The 16883-nt window shown below is 27.6% G+C and overlaps 3 protein-coding genes across 3 annotated transcripts; 1 reads left to right on the top strand and 2 right to left on the bottom strand.

The window, feature by feature from the left end:
* Positions 1-1149: 1149 nt before the first annotated feature.
* Positions 1150-7156, top strand: Tsp_02191 (26S proteasome non-ATPase regulatory subunit 14). Its single transcript, XM_003377976.1, has 16 exons — positions 1150-1191; positions 2422-2622; positions 3044-3260; positions 3314-3501; positions 3638-3763; positions 3823-4011; positions 4674-4754; positions 5220-5546; positions 5780-5876; positions 5936-5998; positions 6044-6108; positions 6168-6249; positions 6373-6477; positions 6533-6699; positions 6768-6853; positions 7018-7156. Exons 1-16 carry the CDS (start codon positions 1150-1152, stop codon positions 7154-7156), a joined length of 2175 nt encoding a protein of 724 aa, XP_003378024.1.
* A 551-nt stretch (positions 7157-7707) lies between these two features.
* On the bottom strand, positions 7708-10791 carry Tsp_02192 (ventral anterior homeobox 2). The gene is made up of 9 exons (XM_003377975.1): positions 10674-10791; positions 10365-10552; positions 10126-10310; positions 9028-9082; positions 8747-8972; positions 8456-8650; positions 8183-8293; positions 8024-8135; positions 7708-7792 (listed from the first exon to the last, which is right to left on the bottom strand). The coding sequence occupies exons 1-9, from the start codon at positions 10789-10791 to the stop codon at positions 7708-7710; spliced, it is 1275 nt and encodes a 424-aa protein (XP_003378023.1).
* A 149-nt stretch (positions 10792-10940) lies between these two features.
* Positions 10941-15317, bottom strand: Tsp_02193 (conserved hypothetical protein). The gene is made up of 7 exons (XM_003377974.1): positions 15232-15317; positions 13532-13663; positions 13229-13259; positions 12313-12416; positions 11996-12062; positions 11891-11944; positions 10941-11183 (listed from the first exon to the last, which is right to left on the bottom strand). The coding sequence occupies exons 1-7, from the start codon at positions 15315-15317 to the stop codon at positions 10941-10943; spliced, it is 717 nt and encodes a 238-aa protein (XP_003378022.1).
* Positions 15318-16883: the final 1566 nt, after the last annotated feature.

Raw genomic sequence — 16883 nt, 5'->3', positions numbered from 1 at the left:
AGAAAAACATTACCTTCTTCTTTAGAAGAAAAAAAAACATACAAACATTAAAACTAGTTTAAAAAATTAATTTTCATTTTAAATTTCATCACATAATGCAAAATATTCAAGAAAAAACAAATTAATAAATAAAATATTTTTTTAAGATTATTTTCCCTTTTGTGTTGTCAACACATTTCAAATTTTATACATTTTTATTTTTTTTTCATGATACAGTATCCTAATTTTAAATCAGCTCGCATCAACGTTGAACATTGTGACCGTTCGAATTATTGTACGAAAATAAAAAAAATTCAGTTCAGTAACACTGAAAAAAAATGCAACTGTTATTCCAAAAATAAGATAACTAATTTCAATTATTCACTTGTCAACGACAAGTTTGTCGTTTTTTTTCTTTGAATAGCACAATAATAACAATTATTGAAATTGAAATTTTTTCAACATTAATATTTCGCAATGATAAAATTGCTGCTCAATTTACAATTTTCTTCATGATTCATCAATTGCGCAACAACTGCCCTACTGAGCAGAATAATTCGTTGAAACAACATTTGATAAGCTAAACAAACTTTACTTACTGAAACAAGCAGCGGCTCGGCGTCCATGTTGCCTGCTTTGCAGCCAATATCTGAAACAATGCTATCGATTTAGGAAAGCAAAAATACTGAATGGCATCTTTGCAGTTCTGTTGTGACCTAAGAACTTTACGATTCCACGACAAAGCTTTACAAAAGCAACTATTGAAATTGATATCTTATATGTTGCCTGAAATATTAAAATACAGCCAATCATAATACTGCTTTTACGCTTGAGATCAAAGTTTCAAATAAAATGCAAATCCAATGCAACAGTTTTGCAAGATTGCATTGCATGCAGTAGCATTATTTTTCAATTTCTGTACAATCCATTCTATTTCATTTCAATATAGAAGCAGTAATTAATGTTAAATAATAATACGTATTGCTAGTAAACAAGTAATTAAAAAATGGACGAATAAAAATTAATTTTCTTTTACAATATTCACATGCTCGTGCAAATCTTTGCATTACCTTCTACGCAATATTAATTAAATTTATGCAAAGTACGCGCAATTTTATAAAAGAATAAATCTTTGACAGAAAACGTTTGAGCACTGCAAATTTTTAACGCATGAGTAATATCCTTACTGTAATGTACTACTATGCAATGAGGGTAAGGTTATGACATTGTCAAAAATCTAATTTTCCTAAAACAATCATCTAGGGTTAAAATTGAAAATGATAAATAGTTTGTCTTAAAATTTTTCAATAATATTAAAGTTATGTCATTCGTGTTAAATACAAATGCCATTAAAGCTGTGGTGATAATGAAAATTAAGATTAATTCTTTTCGAGGGATTTTAATTTGTCTGTGCCATATACTTCAGATGAATAATAAAATGAATGACTTTTAATGTCTGAAGCAGAAAATATCACATAGTAGTACATATGTTGAAAAAATTTCAAACGGAAAAAGTAAAAACATTTTAATTAATAACTTTATGAATTGTTCATTCAACTAAGACAGAAATAAATAAATTATTAACGTATTTATGGCTCGATTATATTCTTAATGAATCAAAAATTGAAAGAAATTTTAAAATACCTTCAGAAAAGAAACAATTAAGCACTGTTCGTCGCTTATTTGTGGAATAACTCATAAGAAACTGCAAATGTATTTACTTCTATGCTCCTTATTCAAAGAAAAATAGCTAAAAACAAAAATACAGAAAACTGTTTGTTAAAACAATTCTAGATGTATGATACTTTCTTATTAATTTATTTTAGTAATCAACAATTTAATAAATAACATTTCTTACACTGTGAAAGTGAGTTTTACACTGAGAAAACTAGTTTAAAGCATCTTTTCTACAATAAAAAACCGAATATTGAAAGTAAATGAATATTTCTAAGCCAGAGTGAACAACAGAGGTTAGAGAATAACAATATAATATGGAAAACATGCTTTATTCATGTTAAAAATAAAATACTTACAGAGAACCTTAACAAGAGCAATTAAACAACTAAATTAAACAGTACAAAATTGTTAATTTCTTCCTATTATTTATACATGCATGAAGCAAAAAATGTCATTTAAGAAATTTTTATACAGTGTTGCAAAATGTGTTACAGTTCCATGTATTGGGATATGTTAATACGTTAAAAATATACATGGTAGTATAAAAAGCTTACGGTAACTGCATACTATATTAAATTGTACGTGAATATCTTATTGAGGTTCAGTAGTGACGTGTTCCACTGTTTAACTTTGGTTGTAATAAAGGGCTCATTGTATAACAATGGAACGTTTTCTTCGTCTAGGCGCAGCAAATTTTGGTGGTTTCAGCAGTGTATGATTCTTGAAATATATGTTTTACAAATAATTTTAATGTTATAATTGTAGTTGTCAGGTGGCTCTTCTGGGGACACTCCTGCTGTAGATACCGCAGAACAAGTTTACATTTCTTCACTGGCTTTGTTGAAAATGCTCAAACATGGACGTGCCGGTGTTCCTATGGAAGTTATGGGATTGATGCTTGGTGACTTTGTTGATGATTACACCGTTCGTGTTGTTGATGTGTTTGCGATGCCTCAATCAGGAACAGTAATATATTACTTTATTTTATTCATTTAAAACGCTTTGTTTTAAACGTTTATCAGATGATTTTGTTTAATCAGTAAGTCATATTTAATTATATTAGCATAATGTTTAGAAAAGTAAATAATATTTCTTCGCAGACATTTTAAGTTATATTAAAATGTATTTAGCATGTGATGAATTGGTTTTTTATATTAAAATTATTAATAAGGTAGATATATATTGAGTATGTTATATATGTATGTTAATCATTGAATAATTATATAGATTTTATAACTTTAAATGCATTTTGTCCATTTTTCAGATCATTTCTTCATTAAAAAATTTTCTACTGAGTTTTTTATTGCACGTATTGAGTTTAAGTATAGAATTTTTTCATCGATTATCTTACTGAAATGGTGGCATTTTATGTTAAACAATATTTAAGGGTGTAAGCGTTGAAGCCGTTGATCCCGTATTTCAAGCTCGCATGTTGGAAATGCTGAGACAAACTGGCCGTCCTGAGATGGTTGTTGGTTGGTATCACAGTCATCCTGGGTTTGGTTGTTGGCTTTCCGGTGTGGATATAAACACCCAACAAAGTTTTGAAGCACTCTCTGAAAGGGCGGTAGCCGTTGTCATTGATCCAATTCAGAGCGTGAAAGGTTTTGTTTTATGGTTCTCTTGTTTCAAAAATTAATGATTTCTTTTTTTTAAGGAAAAGTAGTCATTGATGCATTTCGTTTAATTAATGCTCAGACGATTTTAGCTGGTCATGAGCCTCGTCAAACTACTTCAAATTTAGGTCATTTGAAAAAGCCGTCTATCCAAGCTCTGATTCACGGATTAAATCGACATTACTATTCTATTTCTATTAATTATCGTATGAATGAATTAGAAGCTAAGGTAAAAACTGATTCTCTTTTAATTTTTTTATCGACATAATTACCTCTGTAAGTTGTTACTATACAGATTTAATATTATATAATATATAATGTAATTTTCGAAAACACTGTCACAAAATTAAATATGTCTATTTTAGATGCTTGAAAGCTTACATAAACATACTTGGATAACTGGTCTGCAGATGGATACTTTTAGTAATACACGAAGGAAAAATTTGGTATGGTGCAAAACGATTGCTGATTGTGCAAAATCGTATAAAAAAGTAAGTTATATCATGATTTATTTTTTGTTGGGATAAAATTATTTAAGTTACGTTTTCAGGCATTGGAAGAAGAGGAAAAAATGACTCCAGAACAGCTGGCAATCAAAAACGTAGGCAAGAAAGATCCGAAAAGGCATTTGGAGGAGACTGTTGATGCAATGCTTGACTATAACATTTTGCAATGTTTGGGAACTTCGATGAATTCTTTGATGTTTCAGCAGAAACCTTGTCGAATGGAACATGATAAAGTTGGTGGTGAACAGGCGAAGGCAAATTAATGCTTTACAGATTGAAAATTGTATCAATTAAACGATTTTATCTCGACTAGGGTTTTGCATGTATTAACGAAGTTGATTTTAGAAATTCATCAAAAGAAAATTATAAGTTTGTACTATCAGTGAAAGCATTAAAAGTGAGATTTGAGCATTGCGATATCGCAAATCAATACTGTTTGTTTAATTGGTATTTTATTTTTTCAATTAATGTCAGTTTTCATCTTGAAACGTATCTGCATTTTTCATTTGTACAGAAACTATTATGGAGTAAACATGAATTTCACATGATTAAAATTCATATAAAAGTTTCGATTTTTCAGTTTGACAGTTTATGATAATCATGTATAATTAGAGCAATTGAAAAGTACAGTAATACATCTGTTGCATAGCAACGAAAGCATAATAATATCAAACTATGGAACGCCACGGCTCGTGGTTTTATCATGTTCATGAACCAATTAAAGATTTTAAAATTAGGCAAGAAGCTGAAAAGGTGGTTATTTAGTTCAGAAAAATAATTTTAAAAAAATTTAAGAGTTCGACTGAGCAAAGTTGATGAGTCCTTGGCGGTGAAAGATAAATTATCCAGTAGCTCAAATGGAATAAATTTGCTCGATCTTCCAGAAATTTTACAGGAAAAAGCAAATGAATCTGACAGTGCGCAATGTCGTTTTGAAGAATACACATTTTCTTGGCTTGAGAAGCAGTACAGTCAGGTAAGTGAGAGTTATAGGTTCATAAGTAACATCTGATATAATTTTTGCAGGAACTCGATTATATTTATTTAAACATATGAAATAAATAGTAAAAGAATTAAAAATAAAAAATTAAATTAATTACATGAAAGTGTTTAGAGGGAAATAGAAGAAGCTGCACAAAGATCTCAAGGTCCACTGTGTGAAAGTGGTTTTAGTGATCGAAGAACAAATAGGCTATTTAGCCGAATTGATGGATTTTGCTTTTCAAGCGCTGAGAAAGTACTTTTGGAGATAAGTTTAATATTTTATTTTTTTTTACTTTCTTACAGAGTTCAGTTCAAGCAAAAAATGTTAATGAACGGAAACCACAGTTTAAGCACTGCCGAATTGCTCCCACTGTATCCAGGTTCATTCATTGCATTCACTATATGTATGTTTTACTGTTACAAACCACAGTATTTGTTTAGATTTGCATATTTGCAGAAGCCAGTGATAGAAATGCCAACGAGAGAAAAGATTAAAGAGCAGCATTTGCAGGTATATTCAACTCAAGAGATGAAAATAATGGCTTATCTTGGAGAAGAACTCGCTGAAAAGCATAAAATTGAAGACGAGTTTTTATTGTGTACAATTCAACTCATTAACGGCAGATATCTTCGTGTGATGCCAGATTTTAATTATCAAACAAAAAAACCATATGAAATTCATAGTCGGACTGGCTTTTTTCAATATACAGTCGAATGCCTTTCTGATATTACTGTCTTACCTGCTGATTTAGAACTGAATTTATTGAAGAAATCTTTTGATGAGGTAAATATTTTTATCAATACTGATTTAGTAAAAAACGTATATTAAGGAGTTTTTAAAAATGAATCAATATTGTTGTACAAGAAATTATTCATTAATCATAGCATAGTTGACAATATAGTAGCATAGTATGATTATTTTAATTCATATTATTTAGTGATATGGTTTTATTTTTCTTGATAAATGTAACTTTGTTTGACGTTGCATATGACATTTTTACTGTATTTTGATTTGAGAGTCACGAAAAATATTCAACAAACAAGCTGTATGAATCTTCAGAATTTGATTTTCCACAGAAACGTTCTCTACGAATTGTTTATTATGGTGAAATTAGTATGTGATATGTTGTTCATCGTTTGACTAGACTTGCTGATTATGTTTTTCAATTTTAGCTTCTGCTGAAGACTTTGAATATAGTCATTTATTGGTTCATTATTTTCTTGATATTCCGAAAGGTAAATAAAACTTTTCAAAATTAAGAGTAAACACTTTTATTTTAGGTTGGGTGTGTAAATCCGACAAGACGTCCGGGGTGACTCAAACATGCTTGGTCAAAAATATTCGTGTAAGTATAAAATTTTTTTGAAATGATTAACTTACATTTTGTTTTTATTATCATTGTAGAATAATGGACGTTCTGCATATTTTGCTTTTCCAATTGAATTGGAATTGTGTCTGGATTTGGACTACTATTATGTATCTGAAGGTAGTTGAACAGATTTTTAAATTTTTAAAATTTAATCTGTTAATAAAAGAACAAATAAAATATTATTTGAAAACAAATTTTTACAACTGAATCCATTTTATTAGAGTTTAAAAATGGTTTTAGATTATCCAATGTGGCCACAGTTATTTTTAACTGTGATGTCGTTAGACACATATAATCGTTATCGTTTGGAAGGATATGGATATATGTCATTGCCTGCTGATCCAGGTACTGTTTTGCTACAGTATGTTATGGTGTTATGTTTTTATAATTTTACATTCAGGAATTTCGGAACACATTGTGAATACATGGAGGCCTGCTGAAGATGTGGTTTCAAACTTGAGACGTTTTTTTATTGGTGGATCTTTCGAACTTGAAGATGTCCTTTGTTGCCGTTATGCGAAATCATTCGAAGTATTACACTTTATTTCATATGTTTATACTTTCTTTGTATGTAAAATACAAAACATTCATAAAGCTGTATTCGAATTTTCATACTGCAAGCAAAATTATTTTAGGGTGAACGCATTCTTAGTAAGTATGGTTTCCGCACAGTTTCTTCTGGTTCTGTTAAATTAAAGTTTTATTCAATTCATCAGTGCAGGTATGTTCATCATATTTTAGTTTTAATGATATTTTTAAACTTTATATTTAATTAGAAATCTCATTCGAAATAATATATCCCGGTACGGATCTTTGCTTTATGATACAAGGTAATTTTTAAAATTTCACTTGTGAATTTCATATTTCACATTATGTTAGTTTTAGGACACAACTGGGATTTAGCAGCAGTGTACTAAGAGTTCTTGAAGTATTTCAAAGAGCTAGACAAAAAATGATTGCTATTCAAGAGACAGTACGTTCTGAACGAATGAAGCGTTTGCAGAATTCTAATAATTTTGACTGATAAAAGGCTGAATTTCAAATTAAATTGGTTTTATTATATTTTGCCTTAATGTTTATGATATTAAAACTTTTCAAAGACGTGAGATATGATTTTTTAAGTTTTCACTCGAAAGACTGATTGGTAGTGAAATTGCAAAGGTAAAGATTCTGTTAGAGAAGATTTTTCTTCAAATTTATCTGTTTTAGAAAGCATTTCTTTCATTCTCTTGATGCAGTATGTTATTCTGAATTCATGATAAAAGCCAATTCCCAGCATGACGATGAAAAATCCAGCAAGCTATGTAAATTAAAGAACATGAAAATTAGAAAATAAATGTAAAAATTTAACTGCAACGAATATTTTATTATTAAGAAAAATAAAATATAATTAACAATAGATTTATTGCATTAATACTTAAATGGTTTTATAAATCAATAATATATACTGGATTATTGTATATTTATAAATTGATAATATTTTAATTTTAAAATATATTTATTACTTGTATAATGTTGAAAGTTTGCCACTTGCAAAATATGGATACCATCCATACTGAAAATGTTCGCGCTGCATCAACGACTTGTCTTGTAGTTGCGCCATATCTTTTCATTACAGTTGTGCCAAAGAAGCTGCTCGCGGCGTAAGTGAATATAAATGCTAAAATGTACAATGAAAGAAAATGTAAAAATAATCAAAAGTAGCAAGTAATTTTAATTTATATTTTATAAGTAATTAAAATATTTCATGTTTTAATAAATTAATCAAAAAGGTATTGACGTTTTCATTAAATTTTAATTTTAGAATTGTACCTTTAAGCAAGCGTTAATTTATCTTAACTTACAAATAATTGGCACAAGCAGTATGCAATTATCAAAAATTTGATTGAACATTTCCATAGGATTTTCTAAATGCCCATCAGGATCGTTTGTTAATATTGGTGATGCTTTCACAAAATAAAAGCCAATGCAAAAAGCTGTTGAAAGTAAAACACCAAAAGGACCTAAATTTGCAGATAAATGTATGGTACTTTTTTTATGACGTATAAACCTTCAATGCACAGCATTACCAACGGAGATACATCATACTTGATAATGAAATATTCTTCATAGGTCAGCTGGATTGCTTTTATAACTTGAGCAATAATAACCAATATGTCACCTAAAATTATTTGAAAACAATCTATTTGTTAAAGTTTCATTAATTGCTTGTAAAATAAAATAAGGAAATAAAAAATGAATAAATAAAACATAATTTTTATTGTTATATTATACTTTTATTAAAGAATTAAAGAATATTGTTTTAAAAAACATGCATAATTACCTGATTTTACTCTATTCCAATCTGTTGGTACATTGTCTGACGGATTTTGATTTGCATTTGTTTGTTGAATTTCATCTGCTGAACCGACTGTCAAAAGACCACAAGTTACAAGCAGTATTCCGCATACTTTTGCCATAGACAATGACCGTCCAAGAAATCCAACAGACAATAAGCCGGTAAAAATAATCACGGATCCTAAATTTATGCAATAATTGATAAAAATTTTGTTTAATAAAGCATTTGATAATTTTGTTTAATAATAAATTACTGAACCTCTGAGCATTTGATAACTGCCGGCACTGGTCATTGTGAGAGATATGAAATTCAGTGAAGTTGCAATGTAATCCAAAGCTGCTGGAATAAACAGCATCATATATTTTGCTTCAAATAGTTGAGCATTGTTTTCAGTGCTTTTCAACGATTTCTTATTCAATTCTTTGTTTTTAAACTTTTTTGCACCTTCTACAGCACAGAACCATACAAGACATAAGCTTTCTCCGACAAAGGAGAAAAGAACCTATTAATCCAAAAAACAAATTTTATACAATATATTAATTTTAAAAAATACAAACCTGCATATAGGGGTGATAAAATTTTCTTTCCAGTGCATATGTTTCATCCATCCATCTTAATAAAAAGATTATTATTATTATTATGTGAGATATTTATTCAGTTAAGTGATAATGTTCTCACTTGAGAAGGACAGTATTTCCTGTTCCACTGATTATAAATAAGCTAACAAATAAAAATGATGAACAAAACATTGACGTTTATTAAATATTGAAGCAAGCAGGCAGCATTTACAAACTTCCAAAAAGCGGAAAAGTTTTAAAATTGGCGTTTTATACCAAGTGCAAGACTGTAATACCCACAGTACATTAGCAAGTGTACCAATTGCTGTTGCTTGCACTGTGCTGTTTACTTTTCTGATGTGCTAAATCTGAATTTTAATCAGTACAGATAAGAACCGTTATCTTAACACACAACGTAGTCGGTAAAACTGATGCCAGTGCTCAAGAAAACGTGAAACACGTCATTATCATTCCAATGTTTGTCATATAAAAATCAGAACACGGTATGCATTGTGATAAAAAGTTTTATAATAAAATTTTACAAAATTTCAGTAATATTTTTACATTTGTGAACAGATATTTTATAATTTGCATTTAGAATAATTTTTCTTCATTTTCAGTGCAATAAGAGTGAAATTTCATCATCGAACTGTTTATTGTACAGAACACTGATTTTATTTGCATTTCATTAACAATATTTTCTTATCATTTTAGCAGTTTGTTAATCCTCTTATTAATTGAGGTATAATAATAATAATAATTAATATAAATATGTCATGAAAGTTTATTTTTATTCATGATCATTATTATGATTCTTGTGATTATTATTCATAAATGTGATAAGTTAGTAGTCACTTTTTACAAATGAAGAGGTACACTTTGCACAATGAAAGATGTAATTTTGAAAATAAACATTTATTTATTTCATTTTAGCATATATTTATGCAGAAAAGAATATCACCATAAAATTTAACAGCACAATGAAATGAAGCACAGTGTATTAAAAGTATTATTTATAAGTGAAATAAATCTATAGAAGATGGATTTCCAATAAATGGTAATAAATATGAATGGGTCGCAATGGGCGCATCAAAAAACCGAGATGCATTTTTCCAGTTGGAATTTGCATGAGAATCTGATTCCGATTTCAATGATGGTTGAAAATATTGCGGATGAATGGGCATAATCACTTGAGAAAGCGCATTTTTGCAATGGGAAGAATGATTGTTCGATGATTTCGTTTTGCGGCACTTTGTCCGACGATTTTGAAACCATACTTTTACCTGTAACATTCAGTTTTGCATAAAATGTGAAAATTTGAATTTGAAATTTCAAACCTGTGTTTCTGACAGACCAAGTTTTACGGCTAATTCTGCCCTTTCTGAACCAATCAAGTATTGATTTCTTTGGAACGTCTGTTCAAGCATGTCTAGCTGATTTTCGGAAAATGTAGTTCTTGGTCTTTTGGGTCGATCCAGATCTAAACCCCTTGGAAATACCAATTCCTTAACTTTTCCAGAAGAATCTAAAGTTATACAGTTAAATGATGATAATAAATAATTTTTTTCAAATGTTTATAAAAGATTTAAAAAATTAAGTAAATTCAAAGTAAACATTTAGAAGAAAGCAAAGAAAATATTATTTACCGGTAAATCGTAAAACTCTACAGTATTCAGGTAAGAGATTTGTTTTTATAGCAGCTTGTTCTTGCTTAATTGCAACCGAATTGCAAAGTGTTTCTTTTCCAAATTTGGTAACTTCCATGCCACTGATGTCACTAAGCAAATACAAACAGTTGCAATTGAATCTTATCCAAACTGTGTGTCAGTGTTTGCTGCCGTTATGGTCAACTTGACAGGTCAAATAAATCAGAAATTACTGACAACAAAGGAGCATGTTTTAATATCCAATATTCATTGAATTAATGGATAAAACGCCATCATTGTCCTTTTCAGCATTAAGCAGCCAATCCCCTGATTTGACCCAAAGCAGCAATTATAAAAGTGCAGTGAAATCTTGTCGATGTCACTGTTCATTTTCAGGCACTCAGATACTTGAACCAGCGTGTCAAAGAGGCCATTTACAGTCCAAGGTTGTAGAAAATAATAAATTGTCAGCAAAGCAGGATTGTTTGTAGAAAATGTCCAGCATGTGGACTATAATAATAATAATAATAACAATAATTGAGATTGTTTAATGCTGAAGACACGCAGATTCACAAAACCAGGAAATGCTGCAAGCATTTGAAGTGAACAAGAGCATACTTGAAATAAATGTCCATTCTTATTATTTATAAAGAACAGTTAGCGTGTTGAAAAAGGTCATTTTAGGTTATCGACAAAAATGTCCATCTTGGTTCAATTTTAATTGATACAAGCTATCTAATACTATTTAAAAGAATTCTGTATTTCTATTAAGCATGTACAAATTCAAATGCAAGCAATTCAAATACATATATATGTATATATAATTGTTTTATACAATAAATAAAGAAACAAATATGACTACATTAAATTATCATGATTAACATGTCAAAAGCTGAAATGCTGCATAAAAATTTCTAAATGCATATCATATGCTATTTCATGAAATAGATTACACATCAATATTATACTTCTCGCAACTATTTTCCTGGAGTAATTTAAGTAATATGCATATCAAAATAAAGCACTTATGAAAAGTCCAACATAATTGTATTAAAACTTCTGCACACTGCTAACAAATGTTGCAAAGATAAATTAAAATAAACTCAAGTTTCTTTAGCAATTTCAGTCTTTTGCAATGGCTATAAAATTTATTTTTATTCAAAGCATTATAGATCAAAAAATTGTATAACTACTCAGGTTTATGAAGAAATGCAAACAGATTCAAGTAGCATAGAACCATTGCAGAAATCAAAATTATTCAAATTGTATATCTAAAATAAAATTAAGTGATATTTATTTCAAAAAAATTGAAAACGATTAACATTGAAACAGGGCCTTTTAGTTGTTTGAAAACAGTGAAAGTCATTTTCGCCATTTGCATCTTCTACTCTGAATTTTTAATTTGCGAATAAAAGAAATTAAAGTACGAAAAAATAACTGCATTCACTTTTACTTTATTGAGCTTACTGCATGCAAATTGAACATATTCGCATGAAAAAAGAAAGTTGATAAAACTATAAAGCCTCCATTTTAGCTAATACTTTGATGAAACTGTAGCTTGATATTCTTATAAATTATTTGCTAATATAGGAATGGTAAAGTTTTGATTCTGACTTAACAATGTTGTATGAATCTTAACTTAGCAGCGATTGCTGCAACGTTACCAGTTAACTGCTCAACCGCTAACAACTGGCATGCATAAAACAGTTCTAGCACTGACTGCTTTTGCTCCCAACATCTTCTCTTTCATCTATTCTTCAGTATTAACACTTGCGTGTGAACTGAAACGCTTATTAAACTAAATTAACTAATCAATGCTTATAGATAGATACTTAATTGTGCAATCATCAGAAAGAAATTGATGATATGTGCGAATGAAAACCAATTTGGGATTATATTATTTTGCATAAATTAAGTAATCATCGCTATTAATTAAGTTTTAATTTTTTAATAAAATTGATTTCGCATTTATCTAAATTTTTATTTGCATAAAGTACAGTTTAAGCACGTATAAAGTATGCATGAAGTAGTTTAAAACAGTTAAATGTATTTCATGAAATTTACATTTTTAAACTGATATTTATTTATATATTTTTTGTGTAAGAGATTTGAACAAATTTTTGTATTTATTTCAATTTTTATAAATGTGCAGTGCAATTTTGGTTCTTCTAGTAATAACATTTAAAATAAAATGTGATAAAAAAAGACATGAAAAATCATTTCTTCATTTAATTAAATCAATAAATTCAGTTTTTCTCAGTGCAAATAGTTGAAATTGACTTCATTCAAGTACAGCACAGCGATCAGTTAAAAACAAAAATAGAATACTTGAAAATACTAAGTGCATTCAATTTTCATTCAGTACTACACAAAAATGAATGAAATTACTTGTTAAAATAGAAAAAAAATAAAAATGAAAATTTTCTATCTGAGTGCCTTAAATTGAAATTAAAATCAAGCGAATGTCAATGTATTATTAAAAGCTCAAGTTGTTTATCATTTTCAAAATTTTTGAACATAGCAAAATATTATTTTCAATATTTGACAATGAAAACGACTTTCATTTGTTCCAATGCAACAATATCTCTGAACTTGATCAAAAAAATTATAAATCGATAGTTTGTTTTCTTTTGATATCAATAAATTTATCATATTGCATTATTATTCGTCAAAAAAAGTTGCACATCTACGAAGCTAGCAAAAAGCACAAAATATCATTGTTCTAAAACAACAGGAAATTTGTAAAAAGTGCTGCTTGTTGCAAGTGTACGTTTTAATTAAATTGGAATCTTCTTGGAAATCAATATAATTTCTAGGAAATTTTATTTTCCAGTTTATTATTTTGCTTTTTAATGTACATAAATTGTCGTCCCTGTGAGCATTCTTTGCTGAAATCAATTTCTACTTTTAATTTCTCTTTCAACTGCGAGAAATAAATTGCTTGTCGTTCTCTGACTATTTTCCCGCACCATTCGTTTGATTGCTGTTCACTTTAGAAAATTTAATAAATTAAAAAAATGACAAATAAAAATGATGTACAATATGAAGTTGTTTAAAATTTAAAATGAAATCATTCCTGTTATTGCTATTATAAATTAATAATGCTGTTAAAATGATCACTTGTGCAGTATTAAATTAAAAACTTTCTCTTTTCATGATTTTCATTTATGAAGCAATTCGCAACAGTTGCAGAATTTAAGCAAAAAAAATTAAATATTGAAAAATAACCCATATAAAAATTCACAGTGGTAATTAATTTTTTGCGAGCTACTTTTACTTGGGCACAAATATTTTATATCAAAAAAAAGGCAAAAAAAAATTCATAATCTTGTTATTATCGAATTCAAGTTGCAAAATAAATTTCACACAGTTCATTTTGTTAAATAAATACTGCTAAATCGTTTTGAAATAAAAAATTTCCCGGAGGATTTCTTCAAATGATCCAAACGGAAAACGATGAGATGCAATTTTCCTATTATCAAAATTGCAGAATTATTGCAATTTCAAATTTGGTTAAAATGAATTGAAATGATAGATATTATTTATTGGTTTGAGTAAAACACTTTTTTTAATAGCATAAAGTTACTTATTTTAATCTTACTAATCCACTTAAAAAGTGATGATTCAAGTGAATCAGTATCACATGTTCCTCATCATTAACAACAAATATGTACAGATATTGTTCTTATAAACATATATTTATGTATATTAATTAATATATTTTAATTCAACAAAACAATGAAATGATAAATTTTCATTTTTTTTACAAATTCAACTTTTATTTTGTATATTCAAATATTACAATTTATGTTTTTTCAGTGCTCTTTTTTGACACGAAATATTTGCAGATTCAATTAATTCAATCAATAATTAATAAGCTTTTTAAAATTATGCAATATATTTGCAATTACTTTTAGCTAAATTTTAAATAATTGTCTGTAATAATAGAATATATATATACATTGCATATATAAAAAAGCGAAATAAATTTGTTATATTTTATTTATTATATTAAAGTGTATTTTTTCATTTTCAACTGCTAGCAGTGTAATGTTTCTTTTCTACTTTTTCATGTAAGCATCAACAGTGTTTGCATCATTGTTTATTTCTCACATACGGCAGCGCATGAAATGATGCAAATGAATTATTGTTTACTGATACTTTTCGCAAATTAAATTTTTTTTCATTTTATAACTTGCTGTTGTCTATTTTTGTGTTTATCTGCTTATAGTAAATAATTTTTATTGTAAATGTAATTGTAATTATTATCTTTATAATAAATGAAAAAAATTGTGAAAAATATCTAGATGATAGATAATAGCTGAATAAAAAGAAAATAGCCTCAATGTAAGAGAGTAGATCAGCATTTTGCGTTAATCTGTAACAGTTAAATTAAAAAATAATTAATAGAATTTATCAAATAAGTTGTACATGAAATGTATATGATAATAAAATTTCCATCTACTTAATAAATTATTCATCAGTTCGTTTATTTTTTGCTAAAGGAAAATTATTTTATTTTTGTTTGATCTGTAGAAAAAATTATTACATTTCAAACGTCACACGTGAGCCATTGATCTGCTTAGTTTGCTTAATCGGTTCTGAGCAAATGTTTAAATTGTATTGTAATGTATTGTATTGCATTGTATTGTTTGCTATGAATTTGCTGCATAAACAGCTTGAATACTGACGACACTTGCAGCAACTTTAGCATTTTAGCCTTGAAAGAGATGAAACGAAATTTTCAATATTTTCTCTTCGTTATTCAATATTCAAAACTTGAGCATCTTTATTTTAAAGAAATTGATTTGTTGTATTTTTGAAATATGTATTTATTTATTGGTTGATGATGGAAAAATTGTAAATTTTTGAAAATGCATTCTATAATTCAATTTCTATGAAATCAGTAAGAATAATCAATGAAAAGCACGCATGTTGCAGTGGTGAATTTTCTGAAATATTTTTGCATCTGTAGATATGGATATTACATGTGCAAGTGTATCAAAAATTATCCCACAAAACAGTAAATAATAATTATCTTCGAAACAGTGAATGCATAATGTCTAATAAAAGATTATCATAAAAGTTGGCGAATGATTTATGATATTTTAAATTAATTAATAAAGTAATTGAGTGATTGAAATATAAATTTTTAAAAGCAGCATGCTTTAAAAAGCGATCAATTTTTGTAAAACTAGAGATGGGAAGTTTCTTTTTAACATCATTTGAAACATTTTGCATCACTTCGTTATGTTGCTTTTATATTTCTGCAATAATGGGAAAAACTTTGCTTTATCAATTCAGTTTTATTTTAAAAAAATCTCAAAAGCAAAACTGTTCACGGCGTTAAATTGAACAAAATTAAAAAAAAATATTTAAAATTATTATTATTATTTATTAAGAATCTTTCTGCATTTTGAAATTAATTTTTTTCATTTGCCTCTTCATAAAATTCCTAAAAATTATACCCAGTCTTCAAACCAATTTATTTGTAACTTTTATAAAATTAAAAGAAAAACATAATTTTTTCCATATTTATAAAATTATGTTTATTTGTCTGTCTATTACATCATGTCTAGAGATGTTCACATGTCTGCAATGAAAAATGCTCAAATAAATTTTATTTAAATTAATTAAACTTAAATTAAAAAAGCATATGTCATTGATATTATTATTATTTTCTTTTCATTATTCAATTAAATAAAAGTATTTTTCTATTATGTTTTCATTCTCTTATCTTGTCATTGCTTGCCTAAAGCAAATAAAGGAAAAATTAAAAAAGATTTATATTATTCATTTGTATTCAGTGTTCCATTATTATAAATTTATATGTTCTTCAAGTGTGTTCAAAGTTAAAAAGAAATACTTGTTATGCAAATATTTTGAAACCAATTTTAAAATTATTCAGACAATAAATTCATAGATATTTAGTTAATTAAGTGAATTATTCAAAAAATAAAAGTATATAGTATGATTTTTTATTTTTAAATTTTATTTTTGATATTTCTACATTTTACCAATTTTGATACAGCTTTTATTACTTGACTAAATAATTCAAGTTATTCTTTTTGCATTCATGTATGCAAATTATAAAGTATGAATTGTGAATTTATTTAGTACAGAAATTAGTGACCAGTTTCATTTCTCTCATATATTTTGAAAGTCTGAATATTCTGAATGTGAATTAGATCAGGAAATTGATTAAGGATT

This window comes from Trichinella spiralis (genome assembly GCF_000181795.1).
Source record: "Trichinella spiralis strain ISS 195 chromosome Unknown Scfld4, whole genome shotgun sequence".
Taxonomy (NCBI): Eukaryota; Metazoa; Nematoda; class Enoplea; order Trichinellida; family Trichinellidae; genus Trichinella; species Trichinella spiralis.
This window is presented reverse-complemented; position numbering and strand designations above follow the sequence as displayed.

What these genes read in the sequence shown, in the direction of transcription:
- Tsp_02191 (XM_003377976.1), top strand. Translation starts at nt 1,150, where the DNA reads ATGAGTAATATCCTTACTGTAATGTACTACTATGCAATGAGG. An exon ending in TCCAATTCAGAGCGTGAAAG is followed by an intron (nt 3,261 to 3,313) that starts GTTTTGTTTTAT and finishes CTTTTTTTTAAG; the next exon opens with GAAAAGTAGTCATTGATGCA. An exon ending in CATATGTTTATACTTTCTTT is followed by an intron (nt 6,700 to 6,767) that starts GTATGTAAAATA and finishes AAATTATTTTAG; the next exon opens with GGTGAACGCATTCTTAGTAA.
- Tsp_02192 (XM_003377975.1), bottom strand. Translation starts at nt 10,791, where the DNA reads ATGGAAGTTACCAAATTTGGAAAAGAAACACTTTGCAATTCGGTTGCA. An exon ending in TTTATCACCCCTATATGCAG is followed by an intron (nt 8,973 to 9,027) that starts GTTTGTATTTTT and finishes TTGGATTAATAG; the next exon opens with GTTCTTTTCTCCTTTGTCGG. An exon ending in CACAATGACCAGTGCCGGCA is followed by an intron (nt 8,651 to 8,746) that starts GTTATCAAATGC and finishes GCATAAATTTAG; the next exon opens with GATCCGTGATTATTTTTACC.
- Tsp_02193 (XM_003377974.1), bottom strand. Translation starts at nt 15,317, where the DNA reads ATGCAATACAATACATTACAATACAATTTAAACATTTGCTCAGAACCG. An exon ending in GTTGCAGCAATCGCTGCTAA is followed by an intron (nt 12,063 to 12,312) that starts GTTAAGATTCAT and finishes TTAAAAATTCAG; the next exon opens with AGTAGAAGATGCAAATGGCG. An exon ending in CTAAAAGGCCCTGTTTCAAT is followed by an intron (nt 11,945 to 11,995) that starts GTTAATCGTTTT and finishes ATTTTATTTTAG; the next exon opens with ATATACAATTTGAATAATTT.